This window comes from Alligator sinensis, unplaced genomic scaffold, assembly GCF_000455745.1.
Source record: "Alligator sinensis unplaced genomic scaffold, ASM45574v1 scaffold885_1, whole genome shotgun sequence".
Taxonomy (NCBI): domain Eukaryota; kingdom Metazoa; phylum Chordata; order Crocodylia; family Alligatoridae; genus Alligator; species Alligator sinensis.
In genome coordinates this window covers 117,847-135,908 of record NW_005842056.1, presented here as the reverse complement: position 1 = coordinate 135,908, position 18,062 = coordinate 117,847, and the positions used below count along the sequence as shown (strand labels likewise).

Sequence of the window (18,062 nt, the reverse complement as noted above, 5' to 3'; positions counted from 1 at the left end):
GTCCCGCCGACCAGTCGCCGCCTCCCCTGGCACGGCGCAGCACAGCGCAGCGCAGCGCAGCGCAGCCCGGGCCGCCGAGGGAGGAGCCGGCCGGCCTTCACCTGCTGCCCCGGGACCTCCCGCCCTTCCCCTCCCCGTGCCCGGAGCTGCGCACCCGGCCCGGCGGGCTCCTTGGCAAGAACACGCACACACACACGCACGCACACGCACAAGTGGCTTGGAAACTATAAGTGCGGTGTGTGCTCCGGGGCAGAGAGGAGGAGGAGGAGGGTGGGAAGGGAGTGCACCCCGCTGTTCCAGGCAGCCCAGCATCCACCTCCAAGGATGAAGATTGCAGCACCTCTCTGTGCAGCCTTTGCCACCCTCCTAGTGAGGGAGTTTTTCCTATGATCCAACCTAAATTTCCCTTGGTGCAACTGGAGACTGGTGCTCCTTGTTCCAGTGCTTTGCCACTCTCCTAGGGAGAGAGTTGTTCCTGTTATCCATCCTAAATTTCCCTAGCTGCAACTGTAGACCAGTGCTCCTTGTTCCAGTGCTTCGCCACCCTCCTAGTGCGAGAGTTTTTCCTATGATCCAACCTAAGTTTCCCTTGGTGCAACTGGAGATCATTGCTGCTTATTCCACTGTTTCGCCACCCTTCTAGTGAGAGAGTTTTTCCTATGATCCAACCTAAATTTCCCTAGCTGCAACTGGAGAGCATTGCTCCTTGTTCCAGTGCTTCGCCACCCTCCTAGTGCGAGAGTTTTTCCTATGATCCAACCTAAATTTCCCTTGGTGCAACTGGAGACTGTTGCACACTTGTTCCAGTGTTTCACCACCCTCCTAGTGGGAAGGCTTTTCCTATTATCCAACCTAAATTTCCCTTGGTGCAACTGGAGACCATTGCTCCTTGTTCCGGTGTTTCACCACCCTCCTAGTGAGAGAGTTTTTCCTATGATCCAACCTAAATTTCCCTTGGTGCAACTGGAGACTGGTGCTCCTTGTTCCAGTGCTTTGCCACTCTCCTAGGGAGAGTTGTTCCTGTTATCCATCCTAAATTTCCCTAGCTGCAACTGGAGACCATTGCTCCTTGTTCTCTCATCTGCCACCACTGAGAGCAGTCCAGCTCCATCCTCTTTGCAACTGCCCTGCAGGGAGTTGAAGGCTGCTATTCAATCTTGAATCCCAGTCTTCTCTTTTGAGGCTAAATAAGCCCAGTTCCCTCAGCCTCTCCTCACAAGTCATGTGCTCCAGCCCCTGAACCATTTTCATTGCCCTAAGTGTAGGGTTGCCAACCCTCCAGAATTGCCCTGGAGTCTCCAGGAATTAGAAATGACTCTCCAGGAGATGGCTGAGTATCACCCAGGAGATAAATGCTGGGGCATTTATTAAAATAAATATTAAATGTTAAATCCAGTTTATACAGTAGGTCAGTGGGGTTTTTTAAATGTAATAGTAATGTGCGTTTGCCTTCCTGATGGAAAGCCATTAATGTCATTTCATCATGTAATGAAACCTCCCGGAAGAGATTCAAACAGTGATGGCAATCCTACCTAAGCACCCCCAGTTAGACTCAAAGTGCCTATGTTTAGACTCACAACACCCCTGGTTAGACCCAGATACCACCCCCCCTAATTAGGTGACCGCCAGGTTAGACTCAAGACACCCTGCGTTAGACCCCAGGCGCTCCAACCTAGATGTCTGGCTCCTATGGGCAGACCTACAATTTTGAATTTTGAAAACGGGAGTGCAGATGGTGAAGGGCATTAACACACAACGCATTTTTCTCCAGTTGAAAAGAAACTAGAAGCTTTACTAACATGCCAGGGGCCTGTGGGCTGTATTATTTAGTCTAAAACTGATGGAAAAACAAATCTAATTTCATTGGAAGGAGTTAAACACAATCTTCATGGCTGGGAAATGGGAGCTTCATTACCAGGGGCAGCTAATGGACAGCAGAACTGGAGAACAAAGGATAGCTTGATTGGTGGAATATCTCTTTTATTAAAAGAAAGGAAGGGTCATTAACACCTGTGGGATGAAGAGTTTATAAGGGATCAGGTGAATGCTAATGAACTGCACCAATGCACCCCCTGGATCTAAAAGCCAGTTGCCTAGTATTTTATAAAACAAAAAAAGAAAAGTTGCATGAAAACAAATATTCAAGTCGAGTCCATAGTCCATTGATTCACAGCCTTGTTAGATACAAGGCACTCCCACCTGAGTGTCTGGATCCCCACTGACCGGGGCTGCTTTCAGCAGAAGGCTGGTGGGAGGCATCTATCTCCTGCCATCTAGAGCTGTGGCTCTCAACCCTGTTAGATTCAAGGCACCCCTGGGAAAATGCCAGCTCTTAGCTTTCACTTGTTTTTTGACCACAGGAAAATACTAGAGCCACTCTCCTGTTGCAAAGAACTCAGAAAAAGAATAAAAAACACAGCTGGTCAAAATGTTTTAAACATCAGCTTCCTATTTGGAAACTCTGGGTTTACCTTGCAAATCATGTTTGCAAGCCTAGCAGAGGGCATTGTGTGGCACTCCGCAGCACCTTGAAAAGATCTCACGATGCTCCACCCAAATATTTAAGTGTGCCTGTTTTCCTCCTAGAGGAGAAGCCTTGGTGGAAGGGACCCTGTGGCTTTAAACTCAGCGGACGGTTTGTTTTACTTTTTAAAAAGTATTTAAGAAGTATGCAGGCTCGGTATTCATAGAACTTTTTTCATGAAACCCCCCCGCCACCCCTCCAAGGGAACTGTTTTTTTTAGGTCAGAGCCTGGTCCTCCAGGAGGTCTGCAGCAGAGGGCATCTCACTAGATGATGTAAGCAGGCGAAGCCCAGTGAAGTCAGTGAGACTCTCCTTACTATTTGTATGGCCCTTCAAGCCAAAGACCAGGTTTTATTTTGCCTACAGGCTTTGTACAAACAGAGGACAAATAGATGGTTCCTGTCCAAAAAGCACATGTGAATATCAAAGGAGATGGCAGAGGGATACAGATGGGGGAACACAAGGAGATAAGGGGACAATGAGCTGGATGTGAGCCAGCAGTGTGCCCTTGTTGCCAAGAAGGCTAATGACATACTGGGCTGCATTGGTAGGAGCATTGCCAGCAGATCAAAGGAAGTGATTATTCTCCTCTATTTTGCACGGGTGAGACCACATCTGGAGTCCTGTGTTCAGTTTTGGGCCCCCACTACAGAAAGGATGTGGACAAACTGGAGCGAGTCCAGAGGAGGGCAACAAAAATGGTTCGGGGACTGGGGCATATGACTAATGAGGAGAAGCAGAGGGAACTGGGCTTGTTTAGTATGCAGGAGAGAGGACTGAGAGGGGATTGAATAGCAGCCTTCAACTCCTTGCAGGGGGGTTGCAAAGAGGATGGAGCTGGACTGTTCTCGGTGGTGGCAGAACAAGGAGCAATGGGCTCAAGTTGCAGAAAGGGAAGTTTAGGTTAGATATTAGGAAGAACTTCCTCACTAGGAGGGGAGTAAAACACTGGAACAGGTTACCCAGAGAGCTGGTGGGATCTTCATCTTTGGAAGTTTTTAAGACCCGGCCAGACAAAGACTTGGCTGGGATGATGTAGTTGGGGCTGATCCTGCTTTGAGCAGGGGGTTAGGCTAGATGTGACCTCCTGAGCTCCTTTCCAACCCTCATTTTCTATGATTCTATACAAATATGAACCAGCATGATGAGCAGGAGTGTTTACATGGGATCCTAATAGGATGGATCCATTGCACTGATCCAGCGGCAGAACTGTGGGCATTTGAGGTACTATTTCTGACAATGCTAGAACAACATATTCAGGAAGAAATGTGATTTATGTAATGATCCAATCTAGCAAAGGTGTGTACATAACCTTAGGCTTCTGAATAAGCTTATTCATTTTGTATGTCCAAGCTGAGTGAACTGAATACATGAATTGTATGGATGGGGGTCTGTCTTTTTTGTCCTGTGTCTGTACAGCACCTAGCACTGGGGGAGTCCCAGTCCATGCGTGCAGCTCCCAGCTGTTTCCCAGCTGTTACCAAGTACAAATAAATAATAAAATAAAAATAATGGTAAATACGTAGCAGAGATAAGGCCAAGTAAAATGTTCTGAAGTATTTTTTGGATTTTATTATTATGCATTATTAGGTTTTATTATGCTTTTATCTGATGTGTTTATCCTAAAAGTAATTATATATATATATATATATATATGTGTGTGTGTTTGTGTGTATAATGTGTTATAATTGTTGTGCTAACCATGATTAGCATGATTGTTATATGTGCTTATTAACTTCACATGATCCCTTCAAGTCCCTGAGTAAACTAGTCATGCTTCCTAAATTCCAGACAGCCTAAATTGTCTTATAGCGAATACTGCATTTTTCTCCCTTGCTTTTACCAGTGCAGTTTCAATCCTGCTTCAGAGCTACTTAACTGCTTTTCTAGGTCTGAAAATAGCAGGCGGAGGGTGTGCATATTTCCCATGTGGGGGGCAGATGGAAAAGCAACCCAGTGAAATTTGAAATGAAGAGCAAATAATGGAGCTGAGTAAGGAAAACTAGCTTGAGGGCTCCTATTAATAATGAATGTAATAACTTCCTGAAATAATGGAGAGTTGTATTCAGTAACTAGTTGGTCTTTGGATAGTTTCCTGCAGAAAGTGCTTTGATAACATAAAAGGCACCAGGTTGGGTTTGGTTTGGTTTGTTTTCTTACCCCATGGATAAGGTATTTGCAGTTATGCTTTAACAATGACTTTCAGTGATGGGAAGAAAAAAATGATTATCATTAAAGAAACAGCCACCGCTTGACTTTTGGGTCCTACTAGTGAAGCTGATTAAGCTGTGGTATAAATGCTCTGGGGAGAACACTAGAAGCATTTTCACTTAGATGCTGGGGTGTGTTAGCAGGAGACCTTATGTGCTCTGCCTTTGCTTTAGAACTGCAGTTCTCAGCCAGGATGCCTTAAAACTGCTTTGAAGGGTGCCATTGGGTACCATGCAATGCTAGCACTGGTAGGTGTGTGAACACTTGCACCTGATTCACAAGATCAACCCAGAGATTTCAAAGAGGAGCCCATAGTGTCAAAAACCATTCTGACCTGTTGCAGTCTTCCCCAGTTCTCTGCAACAGAAGACTTGCTCTATTATTTTGTTGTAGTCAAGAAGCTGCTGAAAGCTAAGAGTTGGGTTGCTTTGAGTCTGAAAAGGCTGAGATCCGCTGTCGTAGAAGCCATGAGTTACAAGTCCCACTCGAGATTTATGCTGAAAGCTGTTCCAGTCATTGGGGTCCTGATCATCCAGGCTGGAGAATCAAAGACTGCTGGATGTCATGTTAGCCACACACTCCCTTTTGTGCTTTTAGCTACGAGAAACTTGTGTTCCTCAGCCGGGTTAGCCTGCTGGGCGGTTTGGCTTGAGCAGACACTTGGTCATCACTTAAGTATTGAAGAGGTTACCTATGCTGAGCTCCTTGCCATTGTTTCTTGTCTTCCTGTGGCATAAATGCACTGTTCCTCAGAAGTAGGCAATGCTCTCTGAGATCTGCCTGGATCCTTGTGTCCATGCAATGGCTCTGTGCCCCAGGCCTTCAGGTCCTCTCTGCCACCATGCTGTCAGAGCCCACCAGCCAGAAAGCTCCCTCTTGTCACCCTTCTTGATGGCCAAAATGCCAGTAATTTTCCTCCAAAGAAGTACATAGTAAAAAGTAAAGAAGGTAGGGAAATCATTCCCATACAGCACTCCCAAAAGCATATTTTGCTTAGTAATTTACCAGCTGACCTACTCCCTCCTTCTCTATTTGATTTCTTTTTGCTCCCTTATTATTTATTTTACTTTTGTTGGATTATCATGTTTGGAAGAAAGCTTGCTTATTCTTCCCTTCATGCCTCCTACTGTGGAAGGGTCTACACGGTGTTTCTATTCGTAACTAGCTATCCAAATTAGTAGATGTCCTCACTCGTTGCCTTCCTTGCCCTTTTTTAACAAACTTCCTCATTTGTTTTTAAATCCCCTTTCAAAAGTGCTGCATGACAAGGCTTTTTTTTTTTTTTTTTTTTGGTAGGACCCTCTCTACCTTTGTGGGTGCTGAACAGCATTATACTGGGCTGTCAAGGATTAGGTCAGGGGTGGGCAAAATATGTCCTGGGGGCTGGATCTGGCCCACCAGGCCATTCTATCTGGCCTGCAGGGCCCCTAAAAAAATTAGAAAATTAATATTTATTTGCTCCTAGCTGCCTGTCAAAGATGACAGGAGACAGGGGCAGTAAGACCCAGAGGAAGCTAGTGGCAGGACCCAGCAGCAAGGTCTGCCCAGCCCTGGCCCCCCAACCAAAAACCTCTACCTAGCAGAGGCTTCTGGCCTGGGACCATGGAGCTGTTCCTGCTTCCCTGCACAGGAAAGGGAAATGAGGCCCTCAACAGTTTGCCAAAACTCAGTAAGCGGCCCTTCGCTTGAAATAATTGCCCGCCCCTAGATTAGGTGCATGTACATGCCATCACCCTGCTAAGGCTGGCATTGCCACTATGAATTATGCCCCTGCCCAAGGCAGTGTAGACAACCCAAGTGTCTACCTCAATGCCTCTCTGAGGCTGTCCTGAAACAGTGAGCCCGAGGCACCCCTGGAGTGAGTACTTAGGTCTACCTGAAACCAGTTGAGGCTGTTCTTGACCTCTCTTTGCTGTCTTGGGCACTCATGAGCAGTAGTGAATAGGCAGGACCTATTTTGTCTGAGGCAGATTTGGGATTGAGAGAGAGGCCATAATTCTACTTGGCCTTAACTGTCGGGTTTGAATAGTCACAAAGCAGGAGCAAGAGAGAGTTGGGTTTTATTCGTGGTGACAGTCTGGGCTTGGCAGGGATGTGGTATAGACATGCTCTTATTGCTTTGGCTACAGTTAAGTCCAACAAGTCATTCATAGTTCCAAGAGGCAATTATCTAGTGTGCTGAGAAATCACTTCTACAAACCTCCTGCCAATGTGACACTCATTCTTTTATCAGGTTGAGCTGCATCTCTCAGACCACATGCCACATATCACACATTATTGTTTGGAAAGAAAACATTTGAAAAATCAGTTTCTTCTCATCCTTCAGGATCTGCATGCTGTTCTGCAGGAGTTTACAACCTCTTGGGGTTTCTCTGTGCAGTCATATGACGTTGTCAAGTTTAGAAAAGGTGCCATCAATAGTGGACTCAGTGTTTGGCACATAAGCGAGGCAGGAATAGCTTTACAAGCACTTGCCAATGGTGGCTATGTTTTTCCAATTCCATGTCTAGTAAAGCCACTGATTTCAGTGGTAACACATTGGTAAAGCAAGTCAGAAAGCATACTAGTGTGTATAAATAGAGACGACGAGTCCTGTACTTCCTTACTCAGACACACCTCAATCCCAAGCGTCATCCTTGTCTTCTTATCCCCATCTTCCACCACGCCTGTCCCCTCACTACAGGTTATCAAGGCTCTTTTTCCAAGAACAAGCTCCTTCCATTTTACCTCCTACTGCAGCTTATACTGGCTCCCTTGTTTCCAATCAGAATGCTTAAAATTAGGTACTTACATTCACGTTAGGCATACAAATAAGGATCTTTTTCTGTTCTGGCTTTAGGGCCCAGGCGCAAGAGTGTAGAAGTGGGTATAATGTGCAAGTTACAGTTTGCCTTGGACTGGATATATGGCTAAAAAAATCATCTTTGGGTTGAAACAGAGTGTGTATATGGCTGGGATTTGAAACATTCTTAGTAGCACGCATGACAACTACTAATACTAAATATTATGCATTGCCCAGGAAATGATAAATTCTTTATCACAAAAGCAAAAAATCAAGAAGCATGCTTTGGTCCGCCTGCTATTAGGGCCTCAGTCAAGTTTATGTTGCCAGCTGCTAGGATCAACATGGCTAGATAGATTCCAAGTGATGGTTACTTAAATCTTGCTTGGGAATAAAGATAGATCTATTGTACCTAACTTATCAAATGATCACTCAAGGGCTGTATGCACTAGAGGACATGTGTTTCTGAATCCAGGTGAGTTTGTTTGATTTGCGACCGTAGAAATCAGGAAAGTTATTCCTGAAAAAGCTGCTAGCCAGTAGTCTTCGATTCACCAACAGGGCACTTGGTATTGAAAGCTTCACTTCATCCTTTTCCATCAATGGGTCATAGGTTCAGCTAGTGTAAGTCAGTGTAGCATGATGTCAGTTTACATCAGCTATGGATCTGGCTCAGCATGCCTAAATTTTCCATTGGATGGATCACCTTTAAAGGATGTTGTATTCTTGGCCAGTCCACTGAGCTCGTGAACATGAATGCTAATTAATGCCCATCTAGGCTGAACATCTGTCTCCCAAAAACCATGACGACAAACATTACTCTTCTAGAAAAGCTTGCAAGCAGTTCAGATTAATAACTATTCCTTTATCAGAATTGTACAATTAGTTACAGAGGTTTCAAACATGACAGCTCTGAATGTTAAATGTTATAGTGCGCTGTCCCATACACTCTAGTGCATGGAACATTATTTATTTCAAAGGGAACTACTTGTACGAGACCTACCCAACTGTCTTTGTTAAAAGATCATTGTCAATTCCTCTTTTGGTTAAACGATCATTTTCAATTCCATTACAGGCAGTCCTCGACTTACGTTTCGAGTTACAACTTTTCACATTTACAATATTTGTAAATTGACACCCTGTTTCAACTTTCTGACCTCAATTTTGACTTTACAATGTATAATCCGATACCACGCCATGCCACACCAATGAACAAGTTCACTGCGTCACCCATCTCCCTGGAGAACATCTGTCCAAACATCCGTGGACACTTTCTTTAAGAAAGCAGACAAGACTCCAGAAGAACCTACAACCAAGACTCCTGAGAAGTCTCCAGCCAAGAACCTTTCAAAAAGTCCAACCAAGAGCTCTTCAAAAAGTCCAGCAAAGTCACCTCAAAGAAGTCCTTCCAAATCAATATGATTGCTATTTACAATATAAATACATTAATGTAGATATAGTACTCATCTCTAATTGATTGAGTACAAAATTCTGGGTCATTTTTAGTTAAAACAGGGTATCAGGCCTTGGGTCAGGAACCAATCCCCTGTTTATAACATTGTTTCCTATGGGAAAATCAGTTCTGAGTTATAGCGTTTCAACTTATAACACAATTGGTTCTTGAAAACTGTGTCTGAAGTCTGAGGACTGACTGTATTTTAGAAATAACTATTGTCATTACTACATTAGCATAGATTGTTAAACCCAAAAGGATATGGAACATCTTAACTTTTCATTCTCTGCTTCTTTATTCAGATTAAAAATAATGTAGAAGATCTGGGATCATGGATCTAGGCACATGAAGTCAGTACTGATAATATAACAAAATCCCAGCAGCACTGATCAGTCCAACAGGAATAAATCCAGCCAGATCCCCTTTACCTGTGGCAGGAAACAGTCTATGCTGGTTGTTAACATGCTGCATTTCTCTATGCTCTGTTGATCCATCCATCCAAGTTTCTTCATCTCTTATCAATCTTTACCCACCTATGTGTATTCGGGGTGCTGGACCCTTGTCTCGGCTTGGACTGACCAATAGTTTTCCATGATGTGAATCTGTTCCTAGTTTGTTTCGGCTAGCAGCAGAATGGAGCTTCATAAAATATGAAGATCAGCTCAGTGATTAAAACCAACAATATCTGACTCTGTTTCTTAACTATGCTTTGTTCCGGTCTGGATCATTATAGGAAAACATTCATTAAAGACCAGCTGAAACATAATATTTTTTCTAATGAGCAAAAAAAGTGGTGAAAAATAGATCTTAGTAAGTAGAACAAGGACACTTATGACCATCACACTTACGGTCACTGGAGCAGATGACCTTTGGACGTCCCTTCCAGCCCTACTTCTCTATGACTATGATTTATCAGAGCATCAGTATTTAGGAATTTGCTGTACATACTCAGAAATCAAGTCCCTGGGTACTGACTTAAAGAAAATTGCATTTGCCAACAAAAGCCTATTCTGCATCCTGAGAATGAAGAGAGGAAACAAAGAATTGTTGTTTTGACTAGCCCTTCCCTGTACTCTAATGAAAGCAGAGATAATGAGAGAGCTAAAAGCATCAGAATTACAGATGTCTATGGATGTGTCATTTGTATATATTTTTCCTTTTAGGTAGAAAACATGCACAAAATTTTGCTCTCATTTAAGATGAGGACAAATCGTTCCCCATGAACAAATCAGAAAACAATTGTTAGAACCATGTGCATCTTCCTGGAAAACCCAGGACGGAGCTGTGGTGGCTGATAAGTCAAATAGGCCGTCTCTCCCCTTAGCCCCCAAACTTGGTACCAAGTTCTGCCTTGACATTTTTTACAACAACTGGCCAAAGAACATGAGTTTACAAAAAATAATGAGTATTTCCCGGTATATATGCAACTAGCATGACCTACAATGTTTAGGTTGAGTGGATGATAAAGTCTTACCATTCTTTTAATTTAAACTGAAAACACTACAGATGGAGGTAGACCAAAGGGACACCCGCAATACCTAAGAGGTACTGAAATGGATAAGTCTCTATTTCTGACCAGAAAGTGAGAAACAGAACTTAACTAAACAGATAGTGATACCCATGGGCCTGGTGTAATATATCTCAACACCCCTCTTCCTATCCAGGTTGAAAGAAATGTTGGTGGCCTGTACCCATTACAAAGTAGATGGCTCCAATAAAATTCAGGTTATTGTTGAGTAGAAATAAAATGTGGTTAACGTATTTCATGGTCAGCCTTCCTTCTGCTGGAGGCAACTGTGTTGCGTTGTATATAAGGTAGCAGTATTGGCACGAGGGAATTCAGGAGGGCAACTAAGAGGAGAATAAGGCCAACAGCAGCTGAGCCATCTGCAATAAATTACTGCCAGTGCTAGGTTGACATTTCAAAGTAGCCTATTGTGTTCCAGATACCACACAGGTGGAGGCAGCCCAGTCTTGATTTCAACCTGCCTCATATGGTGCCCCCAAAAAGTTAAAACCTGGCTTTCCCTGTAATGTCCTGAGGACATCATCCTCAGTGGGGCCATTTTTGGACCGAAACAAAAAACGATCAATGAGACCACAGAGCTGCTGAACAACCCAGATGAGGCAACCCGTACATTGATATCAGCTGCACCCTTCTACACTGCAGCTATGCCAGAGAACAAGCCCGAGGCTCTGCCTTCCCTCCACCCTCTCCCCGCACCCTCCAACTTGCACCTGATGCATCCAAGGAGCTTCCCAGCGAGAAGAAGGGTGGCATTGCTTATATCCTCGTGAATTTCTTCTCATATTCTCCTCTTCTTTCTCATCTCATCCCACATCACTCCTGCAATTCTTTGTGGTTCCTAGTATCATTCTCACTGCTCATCCCTTGTCAGCCTTGCTCCTTCCTTAACCTTTTCTTCCCCTATCTATTCCTACTGACTCCAGCAAGTTCTTGGATTCATTGACTCTTGGTTGCCTTGGTCTAAGCCTGGCTCTGAAATGGTACAGAGCCATTAGCCCGCAATTGGATATGAAGCATCACATGGCTGTTTGGTTGTGTTTTCCACTGGGATGAGGCATGTCAGGGATACAAACTGCTTCTACAGCTAGTCCAAAGAAGTTGTTTTGTTTCACCTGAACAATATTTCAACAATCTTTTTTTTTTTTTTAAATCCAGTGGGAAAAAAAGAATAATTTAAAAAAAATAATTTTTCCTCCTCCTCCCCCCTAATTTTTTTCCATTGCATAGAAAGGTAGTAGATAAGCTCAGCTAAAATGAATTATTTTTTAAATAACTTGAAAATCACTCACATTTCTTAACAAAAAAAAAGTTTCTTTCAACATTTTATTAAAATATATCTATACTTTTAGACTTTATTTCTAATCTAGTCAACAAGCTCACCTTAGCTCTAGATCAGTTAACTGATTTGTTTCTGGACAAAAATACAAATAAAAGAGGGCAGGCTTGGTCCAGCGCCATAAGCAAGGCGCTGAGTTGGGATTCCTGAACTCTTTTGGATTTTGCTGCTGCCATGCTCAATGCTTTTGGCCAAGTCACTCCTTCCCATGGTGAGTGCAGCCAGTCCCACCAGTTCTGGGTGTGGAGGTGCCACTTGGCATGAAGCGCAGCTCTCCCTGTCCTCGTGCAGTGCATGGCTCTTGGATACGCTGTAGTTTGTGGGGCCAGGCAGCATGGAGGGGTGGCACAGCAGCCAGACTCAGCTTCCTGGCAGCAGCTCGCCCTGCCCTCACACTTGCAGCTGCCACTTCCAGTGTCTCCACTGCCACCCTGCTGCGTGGGCACCCTGGCCCATTCTTCCCGCAAACTGGTAGGGACATGTGGGGAGTGGATCACAGCTCTGTCCTGGGCCCCATGCTGTCACAACCCTGCAATCCCAGCCCTGTCCCCAGCCTCACCCAGCCGTCCCGCTTCTGGACGCTGCACCCCGCCTGCCTGCAGCCCCATCCCATCCGCCTGGCTGAGCGCACCCTGCCTACGGGGCTCTTGGGCCAGTTTTCATAGAGACTGCACCCCCACTCCATCTGGCAACCCCAGCAGTGGGTGTGAGATGGACAGGCCCAGGGCTGGATCAGATCAGTCGTCATCTCTGCATTCCCCCTTCCTCCACTGTGCCAGGCAGAGTAAACAGCCATGATGCAGGGGGGCAAGGCCATGTTAGCCTCATCTCCCTCCCCAGCCCTCAACAGTTAACCCTCCCACCAAATAATGGCCCACCCCTTGCGTTGAGTAACAAGGATTAATATGATGAACTGGTGGCAGCTTTGTGAGATTTAAAAGGGAGCTTGAGACTAGTTCAAAGGAAGTTGTTAGGGGTATGGGTTGGTTGGAAGCGCTGAAGCATGCCAAGAATGTTATTAATAGGTCTGCGTTAGGTCTTTGCATCAGAATCACGCACCAGCAGGAACTGCTCTTTTATGAGACTGGAAACTTGAAGACCTTCCACTCGAAGATGGCTTTGGCAGACTTTCCAATAAAAACCCCCAAACTGAAATCAGAAGGGAATAACGGAGGCAACTAGATAATGATCTTGTTCTCCCACACTTCTTTCTGTTACTCCTGAAATACACACACACATACACTAACACACACACACAGTAGCTCAGACACGCTCTTTCTAAATCAGGAGTCTCCATTTATATCACCCATTTATTTAATGCCTAAAAATGAACGGAAAAGCATAACATACTCTAGGCATCCAATTGTGAAACCAGAGGTCGCGGCACACGTGAGACCATCAAAATCTGTTCAGAACCTGAGTCTGACCACAGTAATGCCAGTGCTACTCAGCAGCCAGAAGTAACGCTAGAGTTACAATGGTGTAGCAGCAATGTAAGCATTATTAGTGCCTTTATTTGTTAAACTTATTAGGGGAATTCCCATGAAAAGTGCAGGGAATCCTACAAAGATGGTCGCTATGCCTCGTGCTGATGTCAGAAAAATGAAGAGCACTCCACATATATAACTGATATAACCAGCTAAAATCAGTGTAACCAGGGAGTGGACATACAACATATACTCCTACATGGGTGTAATTTATTAGACTCTGGGTGTGTCTACATGTGCAATTAATGTGAAGCAAGAAACTTCGGAGTTTATTGCTCCCAGGCACACCATTTGAAAGTGCACTTGGGAGCAATAAACTCCATACCAATAAACTCCGGAGTTTATTGCCTTTTGAACATGCACCCAGGACCACAGCACATTGAGCTGGGTTGGAGCAGCCCCAGGTGGCAGGGGACCCAGGGGGGTCAGCCTGCCAACCCAGGACTGCTCCCCCTGGCTCAATGTGCTGTGGAGGGCCTGGGTGGGACACAAGGGTGCTTCAGCATGGGGCTAGCTGGCACGCAGCCCTGGCACTGAAGCATGCTTGTGCCCCAGCCAGCTAGGGCAGTGTCTACATGTGAGCTGCTGCAAATAGTATATACAAGTACTATCCTGCTGCGGAGTAAATAAGTTTACTCCAGCCTAATAGGGACACACATGCAGATGCTGAAAAGTTTACTGAGCAGCTAATTAATCTACTGCACAATAAACGTCTCATGTAAATGCACCCTCTGAGTCAGACTATACCAGTATTAGTTACTCCACTGTAGGTGTGTTTCCGCTCCTATCCCAGCTTAGCGGTTTCTTAATACAAACAGTTTACTGCCAGTCCTCCACTACATAATGGTGAAATTAGGGTTGATTAAGCCAGTCAATTGACCAGTCAAATATTGTCAATGGACTGAGCAATTGACTGCAATTTTTTTTATGATTGGTCAAAGATTATAGCAATTTGTGCTTCTTCTGTATATTATTTGAACCTATTGGCAATTTTTTACAAATTTGGACCAATATTGGAGCGGTCAATTGACAAACTTTATTTGACCTGTCAAATACCCAACCCTAGGTGAAATGCTATAATAGTGCTTACTCTGAGTAGCTACCCAAGGAGAGCAGGTTGTCTGTCCACCATTATACGAGAGTAATTTTTGTTGTTATATATAACTGATGTAAGCTACACTGATATTAATGTAGCATGCATCCAGCCCCTAAGTCCACTCGGAATCATGATTTGGATGCTCATACTTTTAGATCAGAGGTCCCTAGGTTCTGTGTCCGCAGATGATACAAGCAGGGTTGTCATTATGAGTGGTAGAAAATGCAAGCAGTGGTCTTGGCTACATGTGAAAACAAATTCATCTAATATAATCAAATCAATAATCAAAATGTTTCAAATGTCCACATGGGGAAAAGAATACATAGAAAGCCACCTGGAAAAGAGAAAATAGATCAAATTATGTTCTCAGTGATTCTGCTGTAATATGGAGCAACTCGCTTGATTACCTGGAGGCATTCCAGATACACCCACTATTGTCAATGAGACCAGAAGACAGCTGGTGTCTTAAAATCTGTATAGAAAACTAGAATGAATTACAATCCCCTACGCGCTTTTTGCTTTGCAAGAGTTGCACAAGTTGATTGGAAGAATTGTACCCAAGCTGGTTGGAAATTTTTCAGTGTGTAACCCTTCTGCTAGGCACTGGTTGGCAGCAACAAGGGGTAGGTTCAATTTGGGGGTCTAAATATATTTTACCTTGGCTCAAGCACCCACCCAGACTACCTGGGAAACACAAAATAAATTGCTAGGGTGTCCTGCATAAACCAAACCCCTCCTCACCAGCAATGTAAACACAGAGGATAAATTTATTACAGAAACAAGGGAAAAGAAGCCAGTAAATACAATTTAAAACACTACCAACTACAAGGCATAGTTACATAGTTGATAGGTTGCACCCTCTTGGGGAGGTTTCACCCATGCCCAGGCAATCTGGGACTTGGGGTTCACCCTTGCAATGAGCTGAAGGGAGAGGCTTCACCGGAGAGTCCTCTGAACCTGCTCCTTGGGTTTCTAGCATGGGAAGCTGCTAGAGAGTGTGGGTCCTTCTGTGTTGCACAGGGCTCCTGGTTGCTCCCTGTGATGCTGCGGGGCGATCCCCACTCCCATGGGGCGGCCATGAGGGGTTAACCGTGGCTCTAGACAGCATACCCTGAATTCCTAGTCCCAATCCAGGCTCTGCTGGGTAGAAACTGCAAACAGAAAACTTCGAAGGAGAGGTCAGGTCTACCTCACTGGGGCTGAACTGGGCAGCAAAAGCTGGCCAGGCCTATAGTGCAGTGAGGCCTGGACATATAGCTGGGGTTCAGCCACACGCTAAGCTAAAACACTATAGCTGTAGAAACAGCAGGGGAAAAAAGGCCCAGGCCTATGGCTGCGGCCTGAATGCTCAGTCTAGCTATACCCCCTGCTATAACGATACAATTACAGATCAAAGAGGGCCAGGCCCCTGTCGTCAGCAACTGTCAGGACCCATTCCTGGGCAGTTTGCTTCAGTGATTAACACCCCCATGGTGTTAACCCACTTAAGAAGAAAGTGGGAGGAAACAGGAGTCTTAAACTCCAAAACAGACTTTCTCTCCCTCTACCTGAGACTTTCCCTTCAAATAGTGTTTGCTCGCCTCTCCAGCGAAGAGGAGGGAGACCCCCCCTCTCGTGGGGAGCAGGTTTTCTGGCTCCCAGTGTATCTGTATAGCTCTCAGCAGGCAGATGAATAAGAGCCCCAGAACGTTACTGCGTGGTTCTTATATACCTGGGGTGACATCACCCAAGCCTTGTCCAATCCGGGGGGGTCACATTTCAGTCCTTCTCCCAACCAAGCTGCCTGTAGCATCCTCTGCTCCCTCTGGCCAATGAAGACAGAGGGTTTTACATATTTCCCCCAGATACAGGCCCCACGTTGCCATGTGCTGAGCACATGGCCAGAACAACAGGGGCCATTTTGCCCACATCAAAACATGCACGCAAAAAAAACAATGCACAACCCAGCATGTGTGCACGCACGTTACAAATGGATGTGTTTCGAATCGACAAAAATATCTACTTGTCGAAAGCAAAATTCTTGCAGCTGTGTGCTGATTTGGATTAAATTAAATTTTGAAAAAATCAGAACCAAGAGCATCCCAGTGAGCTGGAAGTGTTCTGCTCTCAGCCTCCCGCAATAAAATGTTTTAATTTTGCCACCTTGAAACAACTGTGTTTTCATTTCCTTTCAGATAATAATCTAAATAAAGCAGATTGAAATATTTTGAATCTGCTCAATAACTATATACTTTATTGGAGCTTTGTTGCATGGGTAAGTCTGACACCATTCAGCTTTGCTCCATGCAAAATGGAAATATAATAAAATTCAGAATTTTCCACAAAGAGAGAAAGTCAGATTCCTTCCCAGCTCAAACTAGACAATGACATTTCATTGAAAGTGGAGTGGGTGAGACCCAGGTGACATTGTGAAAGCCTTTTTATAGAATCAGAGAGGGGAAAAAGAGGAATGAAGATTAGAGAGAAGATCAAGTGGAGAAAAGGGGGGAAGATGGGAGAGGGGGAAAGAAATCAGAGCTCACTTATACACACTGTGCTAAGTGCCCTTCTCACCAAACCATTTGCCTACTAGATCTCAATCCTTAAATCCACTGTTGTGCATTGCTTTAGATTTCTCTACTTACTTGCATGTGTACATCCAAATTATGGAAATGCAGGTTGTTTGCTCAGGGCTTCGTTATTATTGCTCAGGGGAAAATCAGGAGCAACCGTCTTAAACTCCTAGAAGAACATTTCAGACTGGATATAAGGAAAAACTTCTTTATGGTTTGTGCGACCAGACTCTGGAATAGACTCCCAGCAGGGGTTGTTCAGGCACCTACCCTGGAGATCTTCAAAAGGAGACTGGACACACACCTCGCTGGGGTTATTTGACCCCTGCAGTCTTTCCTGCCCAGAACAGGGGGGGCTGGACCCAATGATCTCATGAGGTCCCTTCCAGCCCTAAACTTCTGTGAATATGGTTTCCCAGGCGTTCATCTGTCTGATTACTTTTGACTAGCAAAATCACTTCTTTCCGCTGGAATTTCCTCCCACTCAATTTCCTCTGAAAATGAAGCTGTTTACTGAAGTGTCTGAATATGGAACTAGATGTCTAAGTTTTTTGTCAGAAAAAAAAAAAATTAATGACAATTTTAAAGCAATACCCCTGGCTGTGTTTGAAGGACAGGGCAGTGAGGGCCCATCAACCCAACCTCAGTTTGTGCTGGGGACCCAGCATAGTATTGCCCCAAACAATCAGCAGTAGTGTAGTTGGCTTAGTGCCACACTGGGCACACATTAATAAGCTCTGCTGTCGGGATAGCGTATTAATATACATCCATCACCCGCCTAAGGTGACTACACAACTTTCAGATGAAGTCCAGCTGCTCTACCTCTACCAGCTGTACTTTCCACCTTCTTCCCAACATGTACCCCAATGACCACCTCTTCCTATTAGCTCTCCTGCCCTTGAGGCAAAATTTCCATCTGAAACACCCGTGCCCATTCTAGGCAGATAACCTGGCTTTTCACTCCAGCAGCCCTTCCAGAAGAGACCATCAACATATCAGAGCAGGGACTTGAATGCAGGTCTCTAAAGTCTAGGACAGTGGTCTCCAACCTTTTGAAGGTGAAGATCACTTTTTGAAGTAAGCACCCCCGCCC

At 44.7% G+C, this 18,062-nt stretch overlaps 1 protein-coding gene across 1 annotated transcript in view; it reads right to left on the bottom strand.

Annotated features, from left to right (window-relative positions):
* CRHR2 (corticotropin releasing hormone receptor 2) overlaps positions 1-17,160 on the bottom strand; it is a 264,464-nt gene extending 247,304 nt beyond the window's left edge. The window contains exon 1 of the mRNA XM_025203381.1: positions 17,042-17,160. Coding sequence (XP_025059166.1) covers positions 17,042-17,047 — 6 coding nt within the window. The 5' untranslated portion in view covers positions 17,048-17,160. The remainder of the gene's footprint in view (positions 1-17,041) is intronic.
* Between the last annotated feature and the right edge of the window lie 902 nt (positions 17,161-18,062).